This window comes from Chelonoidis abingdonii, chromosome 6 (assembly GCF_003597395.2).
Source record: "Chelonoidis abingdonii isolate Lonesome George chromosome 6, CheloAbing_2.0, whole genome shotgun sequence".
In the NCBI taxonomy this organism is placed as follows: Eukaryota; Metazoa; Chordata; order Testudines; family Testudinidae; genus Chelonoidis; species Chelonoidis abingdonii.
Window position 1 is genome coordinate 59478363 of NC_133774.1, and position 25529 is coordinate 59503891.

The window sequence follows — 25529 nt, forward strand, 5'->3', positions numbered from 1 at the left end:
GAAACATGGAAGCACAGAGAGTGGCTACAACTAAACATGCATGAATGGAATCAAACTCTCATTAAGCTTCAATTTCTACCTAGAATTCAGAATTGTCTTCATTGCCTCCAGACTTATATGGACTGATTGCTACATACTTTTCTTTTTCAGTGGGTACTTCTAGTGCTTTTTAAATTCACAATTAAATTTGTGTTCAGGAATATATTCAGTTTTTTTTTGTCATGGTAGTGTCTTTTTAAAAAATATAATACTTCATTTCAAACATATTACATGAGGATCAATTTCAGACCTAATAATTGTATTTTAAGAGGATAGGAACAAATGAATAAAGTCTAATATAATTTAAAATCGTTGGGGCATAAGGTAAGTGTTGTTTTTTGGTTGACTCACATCTTAAAGGATCATAAAAGGAGAATTTACTGTGCTTTTGTTCTGCAGGATGATATACCAGAAGTGCAAGAATTCTTCCTGGTTAATTTAACGTCAGTTGAACTCATCATGAATCCTTTGATGTCATTCCCTCCCAGACTGGGTACAACATCTGTATCAGTGCCATATTTATTTCACAGTTTATATGAATTGTATATATATAATAATGCGTTGTATTTATCTTTATGAAAGTAGTATAATGATTTAAGGTACGGTCAAGGCAAAAATAACTGAAAAGGTGGCTTGTGCAAAATCATAAGGCTTACATTTCTTGGGATTTGGACAAATGGTGGGGTGATTTTATGGGATGTATATTATCAGTTAATCTCATTAAAAAGCAACAACGCCTATTAACAGAATCCCACCAGAGAAAATGTTAAGGCTGTGGTGGCCTTTTAGGCAAAGCAGGAGAAGTTCCAGTAAACATTCTACACCAGACAGTCATTGTGCCTCTAGGATCTTAAGAGGTTGCAGGGGGATCATGGCCATTTATATACAAGATGCAGTGTGCTCTGCTGACCTCTGCAGATCGGAATGGGGCAGGAGGGCCAGGGGAATTTGAAAGAATAACTCCCATATTAGCACGAACCTTACACAGTCCTTGCATTCCATGAGCACAAGGATTACCATTGTGTCTGGTCCATATGCAAAGAGTATTAAAGGCTAGGCTCCTTATGCCTCCTCCAGAGTTCTGTTCTTACCCTGGTTACTGTTTATTTAGTGTGTAAACATATGTTCCAAAACAATACTTTGTGTAACTGGCCAGTGAGATGACAGACTTTAAAAGGTCTTTTTTTATTACTGTTTTTATTACATTTGGTTTTGGGGATAGACTTCAATGAATTTCTTAATTTTTTAATGATCTTCTCTTGCTTGGTTAGAGTCCTGGTCCAATGACAAAATTCCCATTGATTTCAAAGAGAGCTGGATCAGATCCCTAATGTTACAGAAATGTGTTTATTATGTGCCTCTAATAGTTTCTCTTTGACCTCTTTTCCCTTTTCTTTGCATGCATGTAGAAATGACTGAGTTGATTCATTACAGACTGAAAGGTAAACACAACATCCAGTGCTGATTTGTGCAGGTTGAGCTGTGATTAGTTCACTGATTCAAACCATAAATACTTACTGCACATTCAAAGAGTAACACATGGGTGACACAAATTATCTTCCAGAATTAAATTCGGTGACAGGCTATTTATTTAGTCTTACCCTGCATTATTAACAGTACTTGAGCACCTTCTTGACTTACAGTAAGTTAGCTCTGATATAGGGGCAAACTTAGGACAAATATTGGACAGGCTTGCAGATGCACACATTATATATAGGGATAAGTTTTAACTCATGATTTTCCTTGATAACCCTGAATTCTAGGTACTAAATATTATAGTAGAATCTTGCTAGTCTACATTTCCCTATCCATACATTTTATAATTTGCACAAAATTATCAGTTTCCTCATTTCCCAGCAAAGATTTAATAGAGAAGTCAATATTATAAAAGCTCGTATTACTTAGACTTCATTATGATGTAAATAAATTGAGGTACTATTCAGATGTAAAAATAAGTATTTAAAGAACATTTTGAGATGCATCATTCTCACTTTATTGTTCACTTGCTAAATTTCACAATTTAGGAAGTCAGAAAGGGTCAGTGCTAGGAATAGGTTCGAATCCTGGCCCGATTAAAGTGAGTGGCAAAACTCCATTGATGTCAGCGGGACAGGATTTCACCCACAAAATATTATATTATAGGCAGTGAAGGAGGAAAGTTGCACAACATTTTTGATTAGCTTCATTTGCTTATAACTTTGCCAGACTTCAAGCATTTGTGCTAAAATGCCCGATGTTGGATGTGTGACTCAGGCTGTATCTTTCTGTTTCAGCAAAAGTTATTCAACCATTTCTGAGAATGAAGTTGGGAAAAATTCATTGTTTCTACTCTTTTAAACGTCTGACCTTTTTTAGAGAAGCTCTAGTGCCTCCATTCTGTGAAGTAGGGACTTGAAATTGCATAGGGGTGTCACCCAGGTGTCAGGAATGTTTGTTTTGCTGTTCTTGTTAAAATCCACCAAAATTTTGCCAAGTGATAACACTTAGACAATTCTCAGTTCCCACATACTTAGTAGATGCTTGTTAGAGCATGGCCGCTAAATTCTCCAAAGATTCCAGCTTCACTCTGCTCCATCTTGGGGCTTCAGAGTTGAGCAGGAGTTTACCTATGATTGCTCCACCTGGCTATAAGGAGCGGCTGTGGAGACTGCCTCACCTGTGCTCTCAGTGCTCCCACTTCTGATACTCAGGCAGCATAGAAGAAAAGGAGGAAAGAGCCTCATTCAAATGCAGAGGGATGAGGACTGGGGAGTAGGAACAGATGTAGAGATGGAGAATGAGGACCAAGAACCTGGAGTGGGCAAAAAAGGGGCAAGAGCTGAGGGGGATAGGAAGAAAGGTGGGAGAAGGGGAAGAGCTGGGAAGATGAGAAGGGACATGAGAAAAGGCAGGAGCTGGGTGGAGAGGATAAGGGAAAGAGTTGGTAAGGGGAGTTAAGTTGGAGAGCATAGGCGATAGGAACAGAAGGGAACAAGGAGAAACAGGGAGCATAGGGGCAGAAAGGTCTGCAGCCCCCACTGCACATGTTCCTACAGAACCTCGGTTAAACCCATTATTCCTCATCCTCAACAATCTTTTCCTGTCTAGCAAATAACTGTGAACCCCACTGATAATGTGTCCCCACCCTCTCTAATGGCAGGTCTCGGGTAACAGACATCTACTACTAGCAGTTACTCAGTTAGCTCAAGTGATAGAGGTCTGTGCCATGGACCTAAAGATCACAACCCTACTGATGAACCATATGAAGAGTAAATATGGTTCCATAGGATGAAATTTTAGTTTTTTTCCAATTTTTTTTCATTATTATAAAACTTAGGAAATTATATAAACCAAAATATTAAAAAAATTAAGGATTCAAAAACAAGTGCTTACATTAGGAAATGCCTGAATTAAGGTTGCCCGTGCAGTGCTGTGCTCTGAACAAGTAAAGTGCTACATTCTTTGAAAACTCAAACCATAGGCATCTCATATTAGGTATCCAAAATTAATGGACACATTGGATATTAATTTCTGTATGCGTCAGTTCCATGTATGTAAAGTGACTATAATAATCTTCCTCATGTCACAGGGGTATCATGAAGATAAATGTATTAATGTTTGTGGACCATGAAGTGTAAGAGTGATGAGCACCAGAGAAATGCCCATAAGAAAATTAATAATTCTGAACTCAGAATGGGATTTAAGTAGTGTACAGTAAATAAGGAATGGGACCACACGTTGAATGATGAGGATAAAAGAAAATTTTCTGTAACTGTTTTTTCGGGATTACTATTCATCTTGTGCACTAAGTGAAGGAAGGGTCTATGGAGAAACTAGCATGTGATCATAATGCATGTGCACCAAGAGGACAAATTAATGGCAACATTAATTCTGGTATTTCCTAACTTTTCAATGCTGGGCTTTGCAACATTAATATTCTTGTAATGTTGCTTTTTTATTTGTTTGTAATGTGTATACCTGTGGTAAGACAGAGATGTCTATTTATATGTCAGTATTTGTGTGGAAGATAGTTCTTCATTTCATTCAGTGGGGATCAGGTTTTCTCTGTGCATTACCAGTTAACCTGCCCATTCTTTTCCTCTCTCTTTCCCACTTGGAGACACAAAGTGCTGCATATTCTGTGCGTAAAGCTTATTGGAGTTAGTGTAATAGATTTTTAACCAAGCCCTAAAAACAGAATATAAATAGATTTTCTTCTTTCTTTTGATATTTTTTTTAATCCTTTGTATTTTGTCTTTAGATGCAGAAGGCTTGGCTGCTCAGATTATTATTGATACCAATGATGGAGTGAGAGGTGTAATTGAATGGCAGAATACCAAGTAAGATTCATCTTCCATGAAGAATCTAGTCTATGATTAGTTGCTTGAGTGCCTATTCATGCTCCCTTGGAAATCAGTGGCAAAACTCCCAGTGATTTCAGTGGAAGCAAGATCAAACCTTTGGTGTGGCAAAACAGCATTAAAGTCATCTGAATTGGCAAGTGAAGGATTTCTCTTACACTGGGGAATCATCAGGTAGTTTGGGGGTTGTGCAGCAGTTCGTTCCTTTGCTATCCCTGGTTTTGGCCTTAGCTGCTCTGGTTTACACCGTGGATGAGTTGTGTGATCAGGTGGCCCCAGGAATGGGGAGAGGGACATAAATGTAGTTCAAGGCAATTTCCCTTTCCCCATCACACTGAATTTCACTGAACATACCTCAGATTTAGCTCAAGATTTTGTGGGGGATGTATGTGTAGTTTTGTATGCATATAATGTATATAGTCTTTTGCTGTAAAGATGAAATTCAGGCCATTTTGGAGGTCTCTCTCTCTCTCTCTCTCTCTCTCTCTCTCTCTCTCATTCTCTGTGTGTGTGTGTATATTTTGGTGCAGCTAACCCCATTTCTGCACCAACTTGGATAAATGGGGTTTGAGGAATATGATGTTCCTCTCCAAATTATATTCAGGCTGTTTGGTTCCAGCACAAGTCTTCTGTAGTCACTATTCCACTCATAACATCTGCTGGACCTCCACACCCCTACACAGTGATGACCTCCCAAAATCCTAAGAACCCGTTCCCTACCGGGTCCTTGGCGGCACTTCTGCCGCAGTGTGTGTGTCTTCACTCGCTCCGGGTTTTTGGCAGCATTTCGGTGACAGGTCCTTCACTCAGAGCAAATGAAGACCCTCCCCCCCGCTGCTAAAGTGAGTACAGTACAAGCCCCATGTGCCTGTCTTACCCCATCTGACCCCAACCCACATCCTGCCCCCGACTGCCCCTCTCAGAACCCGCAAGTTTCTCCTCTCCCCCTCCCTCACCGGGATGGCAGCAGAAGCCTGGAGCTCTGGCGGCTATTTAAAGGGCCAGAGCTCCCCTGCTTCTACTGCCACGGCCCTTTAAATAGCTGCTGGAGCCCTGGGGAAACGGCAGGGCTCTGGCAGCTATTTAAAGGACCGGGGCAGCAGAGGCAGCTGGAGCCCTGACCCTTTAAATAGCCTCCGGAGCCCTCCGCTATGGGGGCTATTTAAAGGGCTGGGGTTCCAGGTGCAACTGCTGTCCTGGTCCTTTAAATAGCCGCCAGAGCCCTAGGGAAGTGGTGGGGCTCCCATGGCTATTCAAGGCCCAGGGCGGCAGAGGCAGCTGGAACCCCGGCCCTTTAAATAGCCCCTGGAGTCCCCCACTACCCCTGGGCTCTGGGGACTATTTGAAGGGCCCGCGGCTCCCCTTCTTCTACCGCCCTGGCCCTTTAAATAGCTGCCAGAGCCCTGGCGAACCGGTGCAAACCGGCACCAGCTCACCACTGCCCCTACCTAGATGTTCCTTTCACTATGTACACATAAGCAAGGACTGTAACATAATCAGTGTAACTGGAATCAGAGATCCCATTGCCCTAGAGGATTGTTACTGACAAGACACCAGTGGAACAGGAAACATGGAGTTAGGCTGGAAACAAATCAATCACATGGACAGAGCAGTCCACAGGGTTTAATAAAGTTTCACTTGTTCTACTTAAATTGCATTCAGTTTTTTACTTTGTGAATGAAACAAGGACAATGGCCATTTCCTCTCCTACCTCCAATATTCTTCTTTCTGCTGACTCACTCGGACCCAGCACTGAGACTGCATCCATGGGAGGAGGGGTTACAGAAATTTCTGTGTACAAACTGACCTGCCCCTTGTGCAGGACACTGTGCAGAAGACCCTCCACAATGGGCTGAATTCCACTTTTAAAGTAAAAGACAATATTAAAAGTTACATTAGACTTACTAGTTAAAGAATAAATCTGTCTTTCTCATATGAAAATATACTGAGTCATTTAAAATGTGATTGTTACTATGACCTGACTTTATATTTTATACCCAAACAACTATGTTAAAAGAATATTCTTAAGGTTGCAAAGTCAAGGACTCAAAACTTAGAAAATGCCTGTGCCACCTTATTTCACACCTCTGTGTGGAATCATTGTAATATTCTTTAGTTATATGTAAAAAGCGACAAAGAGTCCTGTGGCACCTTATAGACTAACAGATGTATTGGAGCATAAGCTTTCGTGGGTGAATATGTCTGACAAAGTGGGTATTCACCCACGAAAGCTTATGCTCCAATACATCTGTTAGTCTATAAGGTGCCACAGGACTCTTTGTCGCTTTTTACAGATCCAGACTACCCCTCTGATAGTTTAGTTATATGATTACATACCGTTTGTTTTTTAATATATGGATGGCAGTGGACATATATGTGTACGTAATTCAGAAACAGGCAAATATTGCTTAGTAGAGGATTGCATTAACAATTTACCAAGAACCTGAGGTATGTAGCTAATTTAGTCACTGCTCTTTTTAATGTACAGGTGTTTGTCCCCAGAGATGACAAATCTCATTCCTGCATCTAATGCATACTGAAAACTGAAAAATTACAATGGGTGGGAAGGTGGCAAGTTGTGATCACAGTTTTGAATGACTAGGAATTGTGCACTCTATGTTAAATTTGTTGCTCTCTTCTGAACACTGCTGTTGCATACTACCAGTATAAGAGAGGATTCTTCTTGCTTTTTATTTTAGTTTTGAAACAGATGAAATCCATGGGAGTCTGACATTAGTAGCATACCGGAACAGAGGATCTTCTGGCAATGTATCTTTGTTTTTCTATACCCAGAATCTAGAAGCAAAACTGGGACTGGATTTTAATGTGACGTCAAGGGTAAGAAGCAAACACAAAGTAAATTACTATTCATTTCTCAAGTCTCAATACTGAAAGTGCAATTTTTATTCTTAATTGGCGCAGTCATGCAAAGTGCTTAACTAGATATTCATTGAGGAATCTGGTGGCACTTTAAAGACTAACAGATTTGTTTGGGCATAAGCTTTTGTGAGTAAAAAAAACACCACTTCTTCAGATGCATGGAGTGAAAATGACAGATACAGGTATAAATACACTGGCACATGAAGAGAATGGAGTTAACATACAAGTGGAGAACCAGTGTTGACGGGCCAATTCAGTCAGTGTGGGTCTGGTCTGCTCCCAATAATTGATAAGGAGGAGTCAATACCAAGAGAGGGAAAATTGCTTTTGTAGTGAGCCAGCCACTCCCAGTCCCTGTTCAAGCCCAAATTAATGGTGTTAAATTTGCAAATTAATTGTAGCTCTGCAGTTTCTCTTTGAAGTCTGTTTTTGAAGTTTTTTTGTTGAAGGATGGCTGCTTTTAAAACTGTTATTGAATGTCCAGGGAGATTGAAGTGTTCTCCTGCTGCCTTTTGTATGTAACCGTTCCTGATGTCATATTTGTGTCCATTTATTCTTTTACGGAGAGACTGTCCGGTTGGCCAGTGTACATGGCAGAGGGGTATTGCTGGCACATGATGGCATTTATCACATTAGTAGATGTGCAGGTGAATGAACCCCTGATGGTGTGGCTGATGTGGTTGGGTCCTATGACGGTGTCGCTAAAGTAGATATGGGGATAGAGTAGGCAACGGGGTTTGTTACAGGGATTGGTTCCTGGGTTAGTGTTCCTGTGGTGTGGTGTGTAGTTGCTAGTGAGAATTTGCTTCAGGTTGTGGGGCTGTCTGTACATGAGGACTGGCCTATCTCTCAAGGTTTGTGAAAGTGAGGGATCGTTTTCCAGGATAGTTGCAGATAGTTGACGATGTGCTGGAGAGGTTTTAGCTGAAGGCTGTATGTGATAGCCAGCGGTGTTCTGTTATTTTCTGTGTTGGGCCTATCCTGTAGTAGGTAACTTCTGGGTACCTGTCTCGCTCTGTCAAGCTGTTTCCTCAATTCTCCAGGTGGGTATTGGAGTTTTAAGAATGCTTGGTAAAGACCTTGTAGGTGTTTGTCTCTGTCTGAGGGATTGGAACAAATGGGGTTGTATTTTACGGCTTGGCTGTAGACAGTGGATCATGTGATGTGTCCTGGATGGAAGCTGGAGGCAAATAGGTAAGTATAGCGGTCAGTAGGTTTCTGGTATAGGGTGGTGTTTATGTGACCAACCCTTATTTGCACTGTAGTGTCCAGAAAGTGGATCTCTCATGTGGACTGGTCCAGGCTGAGGTTGATGGTGAGGTGGAAATTGATGAAATCCATGTGGAATTCTTTAAGGGCCTCCTTCCTGTGGGTCCATATGATGGTGATGTCATCAATGTAGCGTAAGTAGAGGAGGAGTGCTAGGGGAGAGCTGAGGAAGTGTCATTCTAAGTCAGCCATAAAAATGTTGGCATACTGTGAGGCCATGCAGGTACCCATAGCAATGCCGCTGACTTGAAGGTATAAGTTTTCCCCAAATCTGAAATGGTTGTGGGTGAGGACAGAGTCACAAAGCTCAGCCACCAGGTGTGCCGTAGCCTCATCAGGGATACTGTTCTTGACAGCTTGTAGTCCATCCTTGTGTGGAATATTGGTGTAAAGAGTTTCTGCATCTATGGTGGCCAGTATGGGGTTTTCAGGAAGATCATCAATGCATTGTAGTTTCCTTAGGAGGTCGGTGGTGTCTCAAAGATAGCTAGGAGTGCTGGTAGCCATAGGGTCTGAAGAGAGAGTCCAAATAACCAGATAATGCTGCTGGAAGACTGCCAATGCCTGAGATGATGGGGCGTCCAAGATTTCCATGTTTATGGATCTTGGGTAGCAGATAGAATACCCCTGGCAATTTTCTCTCTTTTCGTATTGACACCTCCTCATCAATTATTGGGAGTGGACTGCATCCACCCTGACTGAATTGGCCTTGTCAACACTGGTTCTCCACTTGTAAAGTAACTCCCTTCTCTTCATGTGCCAATATATTTATACCTGTATCTGTAATTTTCACTCCATGCATCTGAAGAAGTGTTTTTTTTTTTTTACCCAGGAAAGTTTATGCCCAAATAAATTTGTTAGTCTTTAAGGTGCCACCGGACTCCTCGTTGTTTTTGTGGATACAGACTAACAGTGCTGCCCCACTGATACTAGATATTAATCTTAAATAGCATGTTTTCTAATCCAGAAATTATAGGAAAACAGGATTATATTTTTTTATAAATCATCTAAATAATCCAAGTTCTAAAATTTTATACTTAGATTTTGTATGTAACCTTTGTTTGGAAAAATTTTGTCATTCATATTTGGAAGCCATTTTTCTTAAAAGATCCTTTACAACAGGTGCCTTTAAAAAGTTGCTTCAGTGAAATGTGCTTATTGGCCCTGATTCTGCTGAATGTCCTCAATTCCTGTTTTAGCCAAATTATAATAGATGCTCAGAATTTGGTCCTTTGTTTGCATTTTTCTTCCATTTTTAAGAACTCTGTAGGCTAAAATAGAAAGGAGCACAAACACTGCCAGCTTAAGTGCAAGAGTGTAATAAGAAAAGCCAAAGAGGAGTTTGAAGAACGGCTAACCAAAAACTCCAAAGGTAACAAGATTTTTAACAATACAATCAGAAGCGGAAAGCCTACTAACACCAGTGGGCCCCTTGACGTATCGAATAACAAGGACGCTTAAAGACCATAAAGTCTTGCGGAAACTACACGTGGACTCTTGCTTCAGTCTCTCACGGCTGAGGTGTAAGGGAGAATTCCCAAACCGTGAGTCGGCTTTTGTAGTGACAAATCTGAGGAAACTAGATCCACAGATTGAAGTGTCACTAAGGAGTGGTTGGAATAGAATAGCTGAAAATTAAACTCAAATCATCTAACGAAGATACCGGGGACCGAGATGGCCATCACCTCAAGAATCTGAAGAATCAATAATGGTAAGTTGGAGAATATTAACTAAGGTTGTGTATACGCTGTCTTTAAATCGCTTGTGTGCCCATGACGTGGGAAGTAAGTAATGTAACGCCAATATTTAAAAGCGCTCTAGAGGTGATACCAGCAATTACGACTGGTAGATCTGACTCAGGGATACCAGGCAATTAGTCAAAAACATAGTTAAGAATAAAATGTCAGCACAAGAAAAACCTAAACTGTTGAGCAATGGTCAACATGGTTCTGTAAAGGGATAATCACGTCACTAATCTATTAGAGTTTCTTCTTTAGGAGTCAACAAACATGTGACCAAGGAGGATCAGTGGAATAGTGTACGTAGATGTTCAGAAGCCTTTGACAATGTCCCTCACAAAGGATCTAGAAATTAAGGGTTCATGCGGATACAATAGGAAGGTCCTTTCATGGATTGAGGAACTGGTTGTAAAGACAGGGAACGGTAGGAATTAATGGCATTCTCACATGGAGGGTGTTAACTAGTGGGTCCCCAAGGTCAGTCTTAGGAACCAGCCTATCCATTTATCTCATAATGATTGGAAGAAAGGAGTAAACAGGACGGTGCAAGTCATTGCAGATGATACTAAACTCTCAGGATAGTGTAGAGCCCAAAGAGATTGTGAAGACTTCAACAAGATCTCACAAAACTAGTGATTGGCAACCAACAATGGCAAATGAATTTATGTGGATAAATGTAAATAAGCACATTGGAAAAAAATACCCCAACTATACAGTACAATATGATGGGGCTAATAGCATACAAGTCAGGAAAAGATCTTAGCATCATCGTGATAGTTCTTGAAGATGTCCCGACTGCAGAGTGCAGAGCGTCAAAAAGCAAACAGGGAGTTAGAATCATAAAAAGGGGATAGAGAATAATACTGAGAACATATTTTGCCCTTATATAATCCATGGTACGTCCACATCTCGAATACTGTGTACAGATGTGGTCTCCTCACCTCAAAAGTATATATACTAGCACTAGAAAAGGTTCAGAAAAGGCAACTAAAATGATTAGGGGTTTGGATGAGAGTCCCAACAAGGAAAGATAAAGAGCTAGGGCCCGTCTACATACGGATAATATCGAATAGCTAAAATCGGTTTGTAAAACTGATATTATAATTGATTTCATGCGGCACATTAGGCACAGTAATTCGGCGTGTGCATCCATGGCCGGGCTAACGTCGATTCTGAAGCGTTGCATTGTGGTAGCCTTCCCGAGCTATCCCATATCCCGCAGCTCTCCGCCCGCCCTTGGATTCCTGGGTTAATCATTATTGTCGTGGGTTCTGGGTAATGTCGTCAGTCATTCTCTCCCTGGGAAACTCAGCTGCAATCCTTGCGCCGCTTTCCCTGGATTGCCCTGGCAGACGCCATAGCACGGCAACATGGAGCCCGTTCAGCTTTTTTTTTCTGGCACGTATGTGTACTGGATGCCGCGGGGAGAGACGAGACTCCACGCGCTACACAGCAGCATTCACTTGCTTTTGCAATGATAGCAGAGAGGTTTACGGTCGTTCTGTACCGTCTACTGCCGGAGAAAACTGGCAATGAGATGATGGTTATCTCTCCTCTTCTTATGTCGCTGCTACATGAGTGCCCCTGCTGAAACGGCCGGGGCGCAATGCAAAAGCAAAATTGGATTGACTCATGGACTGAGTCAACCCTCCTTATGGTTCTAAAAATAGAGTCAGTCCTGCCTAAAAGGGGCAGTGTATTAGAGGACCAGTGTATCAGAGCACAGCTCCTCTGTGTCAGTATTCACAGGTGCCCTGCAAACCAACCACCGTGTGCTCCTCCCCCCAACTTCCTGGATACGTGGCAGTGTCCTGCCCATTGTGTCATGATAGATAAATAGAATGCAGAATAGTGACATAAATGAGGGGAGAGGCAGCTCCTGGCGTGATGATAGTCCAGGCAGGACATAACGTGTGGGGAGAGGAGCCAGCATGCTGCTGCTATGACATCAGGCAGTACAGAATCTTTCTTTACACAGGAAGGGAGGGGCTGAAGCCCCAGTTGCATGATGAAGCTATTATAGCCGTTCTGTCCTATCTACTGGGAGTGACCAGCAATGTTGGCCTGATGTCAACATGTAGATATCTGAGGACGGTTACTAGTCTATTGCACCGTCTACCACCGGGGAAGGGAGAGGGAGAGGAGCGGATACGCTCTTCACTGCGGCACATTTGCGTCTACCAGCAGCATTCAGTACACATGGTGACATTGAAAGTAGTCAAGAAATGATTTCTTTCCCTTTCTTCACTCTGGGGGGGGGAAGAAACTGAGGAGCTGTTCGCTGAACCACCAGACACTGTGTTTGAACCTACAGACATTGGGAGCTAGCCAAGAATGCAAATACTTTCAGAGACTGCTGTGACTGTGGATAGTGGAGTCTCAGTACCCCTCCATCCATGAGTGTCCATTTGAGTCTCTGCTTCCCGTTACGCTGTCACGCAGCGCTGTGTACTGGAGATTTTTTTTCAACGCTTTGCATTTCGTGTTCTGTAACGGAGCTCTGATACAAACAGATTTGTCTCCCATACAGCAATCAGATCTAGTATCTCCCGTATGGTATGCTGGACTCTTTGGATTTGAGACTGCATCGCCACCCGTGCTGATCAGAGCTCACGCTGGGCAAACAGGAAATGTAATTCAAAAGTCGTGGGACTTTCCCTGTTTACCTGCCCGCTGCATCAATTCAAATTGCGTCCAGAGCGGTCAATGGTGCACTGTGGGATACCGCCCGGAGGCAAACGTCGATTTCCGTCCACACTAACTGTAATCCGATATGTTAATCGATTTAGCGCTACTCCTCTCGTCGGGTGGAGTACAGAAATCGTTTAAGAGAGCCTTTATATCGATATAAAGGGTGTTGTAGTGGGACGGGTACACAGCGTTAAATCGATTTAACGTTCTTAAATTGATTAAACGCGTAGTGTAGACAGGCCTAGGCCTCTTCAGCTGGAAAAGAGGAGACTAAGGGGGAGAAATAGAGTTATATAAAATCATGAGTGATTGGAGAAAGTGGATAGGAAAAGTTATTTACTATTCCCATAATACAAGAACTAGGGTCACCAAATGAATTAATAGGTAGCAGGTTTAAAACAATAAAAGGACGTTCTTTCTCCACAGCGCACAGTCAACGTTGAACTCTTTACCTGAGGAGGTTGTGAAGGCTGGGACTATAACAATGTTAAAAGAGAACTGGATAGATTCATGGTGGATAAGTCCATAAATGGCTATTACGCCAAATGGTAAAGAATGGTGTCCCTAGCCTCTGTTCATCAGAGGATGGAGATGGATGGCAGGAGAGAGATCATTTGATCATTGCTTGTTAACTTCACTCCCTCTGGGGCACCTGGCATTGGCCACTGTCGGTAGACAGATACTGGGCTAGATGGACCTTTGGTCTGACCCGGTACGGCCGTTCTTATGTTCTTAGAGTTGCAAAATCTTACGTACTTGTTCATGTTATATATTTGTTAAGATAATATGCCTTTTATGTTTCACTCCCAGATCCTCTCTTTTGCTGATGGAGAAAGGTATAAATACATTGATGTCATGATTTTTGATGATGATATTCCTGAAAGTGATGAGAAATTCCAGTTAATTTTAACAAATCCCTCCTTGGGGCTGGAACTAGGAGAGAACACAACAGGTAAAACAGACATTCTTTATACTCTAGCTCTTTGTTATTGTTGTTTTACAACTGTTTTCATTACTTTATGCCTAAGGAATCATTGTATTCTTGAAACCATCATTTACCTTTTGTGGATGACTTTATATTTTGATGAAGATTCTGAAACCTGTAATGAAATTTATCTAACTGCTAAGACTCTATTTAAAATAAAGCAAGACTTATGTAGAAATTGAGTTTTGTGAGGAACCATGCTGTTTGTACAGCATGTTGGTTTTGATTTTTTGCAATATTTAGAGCTACATTTATGCCTGTCTCATAAGTAATGAGTGTGCCTCTTCTCTAAGTGTTGTTAAGATGTGATATATAGGATAATAGCATACGAAGAGTATTCTTTTTTAATTGAATAGGTAAGGCTTGATTTTTTTTCCACTTTGGCAATTTATACTTTGTTCTGGGTTTAGTCACGTAAATGTTACTAATTCTGACTAAAAGCAGCAGAATCTTGCTTTTCATTACTAGAAATTTTAGAAGCTCAATAAATTAAAAATTTGCAGAATGGGCATAATCCCTTTTGGCTAAATCAATAATAGTTACAGGAACTGTCTTATATTAATACAAAATTCAGTCTCTTTAAATCTCTTTATGATATGTGGTATGAATAGAAGAGGTACTTTACTATATATTCTCTCCAAGTTTTGATGGTAGAGAAACTCTCATGCTCTCATGTAAAGCCCTGGTGCAGCAAGGTATTCAAGCATGTGCCTGAGTTTAAGCATGTGAAGAGTCCCATTGAAGACTCTATTCAACTAGTAGTGAGGCCTCTTTAGAACATAACACCAACAGTCAGTAAGACAGAATGTCCTGTCATATGAAGAGTCTATTCATATGTTTAAAGTTAGGCATGCAATTAATTACTTTGTTGAATTGAAATCTCAATGAGACTGTGGCCTTTTTATAGGAAAAAAGACCACATTCTCCTAATTCCTCATGTGCATATATATGCATTGATAAAATTAAATATATACATATCATGTTAAATTAAGTTAAACTGATATAAAATGGAGAATATGGTCTTTTTTGGATAAATATATAAAAAGTCTCTCTCTCTCTCCCTCTCTCGTTGTTGTTGTTGTTGTTGTTGTTGTTGTTGTTATTACCACCCTAGTTGGATTGTAGACATTAAAAATAATATATTTCCACGATTTCTTTTTCAAAAGCCACAGTTACCATCCTTGCCAGTGATGATGGTCATGGAGTTTTGTCATTCAATAACAGCGATCACTTTTTCCTAAGGGAGCAGTCAGCTCTCCACTTGATGGAAAGTGTTGCTGTACTGAACATAATTAGAGAACCTCCCCAGGGGATATTTGGCACTGTGACTGTTCAATATCTTGTGAGAGAAATAAATTCTTCAGCTGCATCAGTGGATCTGACCCCTTCACAAGGATATATCATGCTGGAAGAGGGAGTCAGATTCAAGGTAATATGCAGGTGGTTATTACAATGTAAGAGAAGTAGGCTTGTTTCACCTACCTGAGAAGCATACAGAGCTGTCCACGTTTAATGTTAGACTTGATTTCCTGTTGTATTTTGTTTTATTTCTTGTTATTGTAGGAATGACATCTCAAAGATTGTGAATATGCTATGTGAAAATGTAGAGAAAATGAAATATTCTAACACTAATTTCTATGTAGTCATTTAATCTCATTATTACTTTTGGAATATTTATGCCTTTTTGCAGCAGTTCAGATAAATATCAGACAATATAATGCACAGGATACATTCAGAGAAACTGAGGAACAATTTCCTTATATATACTTGGCACATGGCTATGTTTTTATTCTGAAATTTGCCTCTTACATACAATCTACTTGAATAATAGAGCTAAAATATAATACAGTGTTTCATTCTATATAGTCAGAATACTTTCATTGCTCTCAGTTATACAGAATACATTACTGAAAGTGCAAGAAAATGTGGCAGTAACTAATGTTTCTCAAACAACAAAAATGTAAATTCTGAGTAGAAAGAGGACCTAGTCCCTGGAGGTGGGGCCGGCGGAGGTTGCCCTTCTCAAAAAAAGTCAACCTAGAAAATGGATGATCTTGTTGTTGAACTAGTTTTCTATTGATTTTTTATTCATTTAAGGTGAAATCCTGGCCCCGTTTAAGTCAATGGGTATTTTGCCTTTCCCCTCAATTAAGTGAGGATTTTACTTTTATTGTCTAAATAAAACACCTATAATAAAAGCTCATATGAACTGTGCAATAAGTACTAAAAACATACTCAGATGAAAATGGTCCTTCATAAAAATTCATGTGGCCTAAGACATCCAACTGACCAAAACAAATCCTTAAAAGAACAGAAAATAAAATAATGTTCAGCCAAAATCCTGGCTGATGGAACAGAAAAAGTCTTGTGAACCTGAAATTTTCTGTGTGGATTCAGTCATGGGGAGCAAGTTTGTATGATGTGTGGGTTTTAGAGCTATTCAGGAAATGTTTTTTGTTCCCATGAAAGATAAAAAAAAGTTTTCATTCATCAACATTGTTCTTCTAAAGTTTTCAGGTTTTTGTCAAAAAACTGTAAACCCCAAAACTGCAAGTTTTATTGTCTGAAAAAAAAATTGCTTTCATTTTTAAAATGAGACATTGCTGAAATTTCTGTTCTAATGAAAAAGCATTTTGAATTAAACATTTTGACCAGCTCTAGTGGGGTTTTATTTAATAAAATTGTCATCCCTCTTGGACCATTTTCAGGGACTAGTGGAGCTTAACTGATGGAGAGCCTGGAATATGGGCAATGAAAGTCAAAATATATAACTTTAAACTGTTGTGGTAGGACATAAGAAAGCACATAGTATCTTAAATGGGTCCTACACCATGGAGAGCTTTAGCACAAACACTTTCAATTGTATTTGGAATTGAATTAGTAGCCAGTATAGCACAGGGAAACATTAACCCAGCCTACTCAGAAGTTGGAGACTCATAAAAGTACATCCCAAATATTGTAGAAATTTTACCTGGAGCAAGCAAAGACATGGATACCTATGGCAAAGTCTGTATCTGAAAGGTCACAGGCTCCTGGTTAGCTGTAGATACGTTGCTGTTATCTGTATAACCACAAGCAGCAAAACTTTATGTACCTGTATATCTATTGCTTGCATATGATATTGGAAAAGGATGGTGCTTATGCACAATTGAAGGTAAAAGTACTACAATACTCTTCTGTTCCTCTGTGTTACCGTTTACCAACCTGGAAGGCAGGCCTTCCTCAGAGGGGTCCCACTCAATCCAGTGGCAGGTGGAGCAGAAAAGAGCAGCAAGGAGTGGAGAAAGTTTCATGACCTCAGATGCATTCCTTCCCTCCACAATCTGAGTTCATAAACACGCAGAGTGCAAATATGCCCCTGTACTTTTAATGAAGATGCTAGTTGTTAGCTTTCTCTTTCTGCTCCTTGGGGTCTATACGGTAGATACCAGATCAGCAAACGTACTAAACAGGGCTGTGGGTTCAGGCAGTCCACTCATGCCATGTTCTCTGTTCCTCTGGCCCTTAGCTCAGTTTCAGTAACAGGGAGGGATAGCTCAGTGTTTTGAGCATTGGCCTGCTAAACCCCGGGTTGTCAGTTTAGTCCTTGAGGGGGCCACTTAGGGATCTGGGGAAAAATCAGTACTTGGTCCTGCTAGTGAAAGCAGGGAGCTGGACTCAATGACCTTTCAGGGTCCCTTCTAGTTCTAGGAGATTGGTATATCTCCATATTTTTATTTATTTGCATTACCATTGTGCCCAAGAGGAGGCCCAGTCCCAGACCAGGACCCTAATGTGCTAGGTGCAGTAACAAACAGAGAACAAAAAGACAGTGCCTGCCCCCAAAGAGCCAACTCAAAGAGGGATGGGAGGTGGAGAGACAGAACAAGAAAGGAAAATAAATATAAAAGAATGTGGGAGCTTTGTTTGCTTTAAAGAAAGAAATAGAAAGGGAAGAGGTGTGTTCATCTGCTAAGCCTTCAAAGGGGCACTCCAGAAAAAAAGGTTAGAATCCACTACTCTAGTTTAATTCCCAGCCCCCTCTCCCTGCTGGCACTGTTTCTGTATTGTCCAGTTTCAGTAACTGCTGTTTGACTCCCATCCTGGTGTATACTTTAAGCACAGAAAGCACAGGAATATCAGCAGCTGTTAAGTTAGTATGTCTTAGGCCTAGGCTACACTGGAGGGTGGGGGGAAGGGTGTCGATCTAAGATATGTAACTTCAGCTATATGAATAACGTAGCTGAAGTCGATGTACTTAGATCTGCTCACCGTTGTGTCTTCACAGTGGTGAATCAACTGCTGTCGCTCCCCCGTGGACTCCACCTGCGCCTCTCGCATCGGTGGAGTACAGGAGTCGACGGGAGAGTGCTCAGGGGTTGATTTATCCGGCGGGTAGTATAGACATACCCTTAGTGACTTCATGTACTTGTTTTGCTCTCAGACTCTGCACATTTCTGCCATACTAGATGAAGAACCAGAAATGGATGAACATTTTATTATCACTCTCTTCAGACCAATGGGAGGAGCCAGACTTGGCACAAGAGTGGAAACTATGATCACGGTGTTACAGAACCAAGCCCCATTGGGGCTTTTTAGTGTCTATCCAGTTACAAATAGGTACAGTACACTAATTCAGTTATAAAGAGGGTAATTCTTCATATTCTCTAGACAATATAATTCTCTGCATCTTTCTTTGGTGGACCTGTTTAAAAGAAAACAAGGTAATAAGCAATCCACAATTTTAGGTAATTGAAAATCTTTTAAAATGTCTGGTGTCTGTTAAATAGCATTTTTTCTATACCAGAGAACAGAAGATTAAAAATAAACCATTCTTCACCAGAATATAGAGCACTGACACTTTAAAAAAAAAATTGGACCTAGAGCTGGCCTGATTGAGTTTTTAGATTCAGATTGTCCTCTTGCTACTGCTATTTTATTGTTTTAGTCGTATAACTCATATCTTTATTATGTATCTAAATTGTTCTCTGAGTGTGTTATGTGAAGAAAGAGTCAGCATGAAGACTAACTTCTTTTTCAACTATTCTTTAACAGCATATTTATAATCACACACACAAAATTACTATGTTAAAAGAACATTATTCAAATTGAAAAGTCAAAGGAGCAACTCAAAAGTTAAGAAATGTAAGATTTAGTGTCACCTCTTCAGAATCCCTGTCTCAATCTTCTCCTCTTCCACCCCAACTCCCGGTCTCCTGGTGCAGCCAATCCCAGGCCCCTCTATCCCCGTGTTCTCTTTTGATCTCTCTCCCTGCAGCCCTGGCCTCCAGTTGCACCCATCCCCACCCACATTTTCCATCGCTACCGGGTCCCAGTCACTCTTCTGCAGTCCTTCTCTAACTTCAGTTCTTTCCCCACCTTCCATCCTCCAGTCTTTTTTCTCAGTCTGGTCAAGTTCCTTTCCCACACCCCAAACTCATCTGATCTGTCTTGCTCATCTACGTGGGCCTTCTGTACCCCTAACCCATGTTTTCCATCCTCACTGTCTTACCTCCTGATTCTCAATCCTAATATCCTTGTCCAGCCTGTCCCAGTTTCTCCTACCCTGGCTCCTTGTCTTTATCTCAGTCTCTCTTCACTGGCTTGCAGTCCCAGTCTCCCCACTCCATGCCAGCCAGGCTGCAGTTCCAATTTTAACTCCTGCCAGGCTCCTTGTCCCAATCAGCTCCCCTTCTCTCTTGTCCCCTCTGCATTCGAATGAGGCAATTTCCTCCTCCATTGCTGCCCTACCCCAGCAGGGAGTGGTCACTGAGCATACAGGAGAGACAGGCTCCCTGCTCTCAGTGCAGGTGACCAGATCCAAGAAAGCCCACCACAGCCCAGAACTGCAGTTGCATCAAATGTCCTGCTCTTCCCTGGATGGAGCTTACCCAGTGCAAATGGAATCTTTGGAGAACTCAGCTGATACAATCCAAGTCTCTGATGAGCATGTGAGAACTGCAGTTTTTCAAAGGCTTATAATTTGGTCAAACTTGGGCCAATTTTTATGGGGATTGCAAAAGGCATATCCTGACACAAAGGCCACCAGTACGCCAAATTTCACATCCTTTCACCAAAGTGTAGAGGTGATTGAGTCAAAGAAAAATCACCAGAATTTTTAACACGGGTAAAATATGTTTCGTTTCATTCCTAGAAATGGCTGAACAATTTAGCCGAAATTTTCCAAAACACTCAGCCTGACAGACAGGTAAACCTTTATCCCAAATGATTAAAGTTTGCCCAACTTATAAGCAACTGAAACCAGGGTCTTATAATGGGAAGTGTTGGGCAACCTTGATAGTGATGCTACCAGCAGCCCCACTTGTAAGGAAACCAGCTGCTAGCAGTTTCTTTCCATCACTATTGTTTATTCTATCACTACAACTGTACCATGTAAATTATGTTTTTCAGAACTCCAATTCATACATTGTAAAAGGAATTCCTGTTTCTTTATTTTTGCAATTCTCACATTTAGGACAAGTTCTCTGATAATTGAAGAAGCCAACAGTAGCGTTTATTTGAAAGTATCCCGAAGTAATGGGCTCAATATGTCTGTGAGTGTGGAGTGGGAGACTCTGTCCAATACTGCATTCGGCATAAGTAAGTTCTTTTCTCAATGAATGTTACTCTTATCAAAAGTTAACAACAATAAACTGGCCAAGGAGGCAGAGAGACTAGTTTTGAAATTTAAATCTGTTTTTCAGAGTTGTTAAAATAAACTCCTGTATTAAAATATTTCTTTGAGTGTGTTAAGATTCAATAGATAAAACGGGTTCACTAGAGCAAGTCCACTGACTGTCACTTCTATCAGAGTTGAGAGACTTCTGAAATATCCCCTACCTCACATCAGTTTATATGGAACAGTATTATCACTAGACTTCTCTTAAATAAGACATGGTCATAGTAGTATTCTTGTAGCACCCACAATATGCAAAAGTACTGTCCATACAGCTAAGATGCCTGTGTCTGAAAAAGTTTATATTATAAAGCCTCAGTCCTGGAATATGCTCAGTTTTAGGCAGTGTGAGTAATTCCATTAGAGTCCCATATGACTAGCCACAGTGCCTAAAGATAAGCACTTATTTAAATCTTTGCAGGATTGAGGGCTAAATAACTTCAGTGGGGCTACTCCTATGAGCAAAGATACTGACATAACAGTTGGCAGAATTGGGGTCTAAGCTTTCACTTTTGTAATTTAATTCTGACAACACATTCAAAATATCCAAGTTAAACAGATCTGTACATTATGCAAGTCTTTCCAAGTCTGATTTCAGTCTCATCTTGGGGAAAGATTCTTTTTTTTTCTTTTTGTTTTTTTTTGTGTGTGTGGCTTTTCCATTAGCTTGCTTTATTTTGATCCTAGCTGAATTCCAATATGACCCGTTAAGAACTACATTCTGTACACCAAAGATTCCCTGTATGACTTGCTTGTGTATTGAGAATACATATTACAAAAACATTCGTCTGTTGAGTTCTCATTGTGTTCTCATTGTTTTAACCTCTGCAAGTTCTGAGTGATGTCGACAGTGTTATTCCTCCTGGCATTAGGTCTGAATTTAGCTTGTAAAATCAAAGATAAGATTGTAAACCCCCTCATGTATACTCTAGTAACTAGTATTTTTAATGTATTGCAGAGGGTGGTATCAGTGTGCTGTCTGTCTTACAAAGTTTTGTGGAAGAGTCAGTATCTAGCTGGTGTTTCTTTACATCGGGAGAGTCTTTATATGGTGTTCTGTTGCGGACCTCCCCAGCTAGCTTTTCTTCTATCTATCAATGGAGAGGAGTTTTTGTTCCCATTGAGGTAAATGTTTTTATTTTAATCCATTTTGCATGGATGGTACTAATTGATTTGTAAAGTCCAGTTACCTCATCAACTTTCTTTATGATTCTCCTCTCAGGACTTCAGTATACGGAATCCTCGTAGTTGTGTGACATTTCACATCAATGGTGCTGCCTTTCTAGTGATTACTCATGGAGGAACCAAACAGGACTCTTCCAACAATCATGTGTATACATTCACACCTGGACTCAGGGTACTACTGGTAAGACTTCTACCTTCTTTTAGATGCTTTAGAAAAAAACATTCCTGGGAGGCCAATTTAGTATTGAGCTCCAGCACAGTACTTGTGCTCTGCAATGACCTAAAATATGGCATTTTATAATAAGATGTTCATATACTCTAGTGTCAAGATCTTAATTTTTATGAATTTAATGAATGAGTTTAAATTTTGGTAACATTGAATTAAAATCAGCTAGTGCACCACTATTTACTTAAAAGGAGTTCTATTTGTTTATGCCAGAGATTGTCCATAATGTTTTCATGACATTTTCATGTGGAAATTATTGAACAGTCTGATCTGTGTAATCATGGAACTTTTCTGATGTTTTAACAAAGTTTTATATTGAATAACATTCCTTGATTAGGCAAATTAGCCATATGTGAAGAACTTGAATCACTTCACAAAGTTCTCCTGTCCTTGTGCTGCCTTCGCAGATACAGACTCTGTCAGTTCCAGAAACCAGAGATGTAAAACACTTCACTGTCAACAGTAAAGATTATTTAATTATTGCAAGTCATACAGCTGACTCCAAATCCATACAGGTTGGAATGATCTCCCTTTTTCATTTTAATATGTGTGCAGTATACATTTAGCTCTGATTAGAAATTCCTAAGTGGCAATCAGCATAATGGTATTTAAGTACTATTGACTTGTGTAGTGGGACACCAACTCACTGCTGCGGCACCTCCTGCTGTTCATCCTGGGAATTAGCTCTGTTCACTCAGGAGTGCCCTCTACAGGCCGGTGTCTCGCTTGCCGCTGGCCCTGGTGCTGGGTCTTCCCTCCCCAGGGAACCCCCAAACACCTATCCTCCCCTCGCCTCAGTCTTTGGCTACTGCCAGTCACCGTCTAGCCCCCACTCACTGGGGTGGACTGCAGTATAAATGCACTGCAAGGAGGGTTTGGGTCTGCTGCCTCTGCCTACCCTTGGGCTGCCCCTCTGCAACCCCAGTACCTTTTCTGGGCCTTTAGCAAGGCCTGCAGCCTGGGGGTTTTCCGGGCTGGAGCTCCCCAGCTCCTCTGGCCTTTCCCCAGCCCTGCTCCACTCTATGTACTCTGTTCAGCTCCCCAGCAGCCAGGCCCATCTCCCTCAATAGCTAGAGAGATACTCTCTGTGTTTAGCTTCTGGCCCCAGCCCTTTTATAAGGGCCAGGTGGGCCCTGATTAAGCTGACCATAGCTGTGGTCAGCGACTCACTCCGCTTCTCACAGCTGTTCTCATTCCCTTTCCATGCTGCAGCCCTCTCCAGGGCTGCTTTTAACTTCTTCAGGGCCAGAGTGGGGTGACCACCCCACTACAACTTGCTACCCTGAATTCTACAAGAAGCTGAATAAAAATGAAGTTTACAGAGTGATTTAGGTTTACCAGTATTGTCAGCATGAACTTATACAGATATACCAGATGTGAATCATTATTAGAAATCCTCCTACTTTGAAAATTATGTCATTTAGTACTTGTGCTAAGGGGAAGTAGGCAGCCTTAGAGACAGAAGTTCTCTTATCTTCAGAACAGATAAACCTGAATGCAGCTTCTTTATACCACCCTACCACTGTACCTCAGCCTTCATGTGGAGGGACCATCTTTAGAGGTTAGTGGTAGCTCAGTGTCCAAGCCCATTCAGTTTTTCACTTTCTGGCTGAGGCATCCAACCAGAATAACATCACGGGTGGGGGTGATTTTGCAATGCAGATGCTTGTCTACTAGGAACTGGAAGGAGAAAACCAGCTAAATTCACTGAGCAGCCATTAGATGTTAATGATTCAGAGGATAATTAAAATAATCTAAAGTCTTCAGAGTGACATCTGATTTCTGTTAGCACAATCTGACTGTACTTAGATCTAAAGAAAAAAATTATGTATCATTTCCCATAGGTTTTCCAGTGGAATGATGGCCTTTTTGTATTGCATCATCAGCTCCCAATTTATGGAGCTCTGCTCATGGCCCTGTTTCCCAGAGGAGGTTTTATGTACCTAGCAGTTTCTCTGTCGAATTCCAGCCAATACCCGCTTCTGTACCAATGGTCAGATGACAAGTTTCAAAAACTTCATCAAGTGCCAGTAAATGGAATAACACACATGGAGGCCTTGACTTCTGGATCTGATATCTATCTAATAGTTGCAAAAGGTATGTTGCATGATACAAGAACATGAGTTTATGCTGGTCTGTCTGATGGGAAAGACGCTTGGCTCAGCAGTGTAGACAGGGATTTAAGAGTGAGAGGAGAGAGGCCACACTTTCTCATGAGAATTTTATCCGTGACAATCTGTTTTATTTATTGGACAGATAGAAGTGTTGCATCCGTTTTCAAGTATGTGCAGAATAAGTGAAGCGTTGATTTTCAACATACACTTTTCCCAGGAACATTGAGGGTTATTAAATTCTTACTATTGTAGTTGCTGTTAACATCCTCTGCAATGTATGTGCTGTGCAGAATTCATGGAACAGCGGTGGAGATGATTGTTATGTCACAACATGATCCATTAGGCAGTCCTGCTTTCCTAACACACCGTTCTGTGTCTGGTGAAAAGGCTTATGGTACACTTCCCACTTAACTATGCATTGTCTTGCATTTGTCATTTTGTGCCCCAACAACCTTAACATTCTGAGGTGTGTGGGCGTGCAAACATAGAAGCTATTAAATGATCACCATATGCAACCATTGTCCCAGTTACCACAGATATCTCCTGTCCTAAGCATAGAGGAATATGTGGTAATGTGGCTATCTGTGTGGTAAGATCTGGTAAATGCAGACATTTTGATGTGAACCAGCATTGCAGGTGTTTAATCATTGATCAGATTCATTGTGTAGTCAAGCTTGAGATTTATTCTCTTTCCCCTTTGCAGAATCCAGTAATTCAAGTGAAGTTTTTGTCTGGCAGACAGGAGAATCTTCCTTCAGGCATTTTCAGTCTCTTTCTTCTAGTGCGATAAACAAAATCCACACCTTCATGCCTCCTTCAGGTTTAGGTAAGTTTTAGGTGACTACAGTCTTTGTTCCAATAGTAGCTTTTACACTTGTGGTAGGACCTTACTGAAAATAGTGCTAAGGCAATGTGGTAGCTGCATGTCAGTCCATCATTCTTTAGGTGATGTGAATTGGCACCAAACAAATTACAAAGACACACAGAAAGGATGGAAGACCTTACAGCTCAAAATAGCAAAAATACTCCAGAAGTAAGGCAATGTTGCAAATATATAAACATAATTACTCTGGTGGTAATGCAGCAGATTTAATTAAGGTCTTCATTTGAGAGAGACTGAGACTGTGCACTTAATTGGGTTCCTGATTTGACAGAGCTCCAAGGTGTTGGATGACCTCCAAAAGACAGAAAGGCTGACCTCTGGCTTATGGAGTAATGTTGACAGGAGGTCTGGAAGAAACAGGCAGAAGCAGATGGGAAGTGTACTAAATGTGACTAATATACAAATAATAATGTGGACTGCCCTTTCCTGGCCAGAGCACGTTTCAGTTTTTTTAAATATGGTTTTCCACACTGGAATAACTTATTTGGGCCTACAGTAAGTCCTCACTTAACATTGTAGTTAT

At 40.9% G+C, this 25529-nt stretch overlaps 1 protein-coding gene across 1 annotated transcript in view; it reads left to right on the top strand.

Annotated features, from left to right (window-relative positions):
* Positions 1-25529, top strand: part of ADGRV1 (adhesion G protein-coupled receptor V1) — a 460423-nt gene that overhangs the window by 110458 nt on the left and 324436 nt on the right. Inside the window, exons 41-52 of the mRNA XM_032764111.2 lie at positions 439-532; positions 4280-4358; positions 7079-7217; positions 13769-13910; positions 15110-15372; positions 18367-18542; positions 20398-20522; positions 21557-21723; positions 21821-21964; positions 22417-22524; positions 23854-24106; positions 24827-24949. Coding sequence (XP_032620002.2) covers positions 439-532; positions 4280-4358; positions 7079-7217; positions 13769-13910; positions 15110-15372; positions 18367-18542; positions 20398-20522; positions 21557-21723; positions 21821-21964; positions 22417-22524; positions 23854-24106; positions 24827-24949 — 1813 coding nt within the window. The remainder of the gene's footprint in view (positions 1-438; positions 533-4279; positions 4359-7078; positions 7218-13768; positions 13911-15109; positions 15373-18366; positions 18543-20397; positions 20523-21556; positions 21724-21820; positions 21965-22416; positions 22525-23853; positions 24107-24826; positions 24950-25529) is intronic.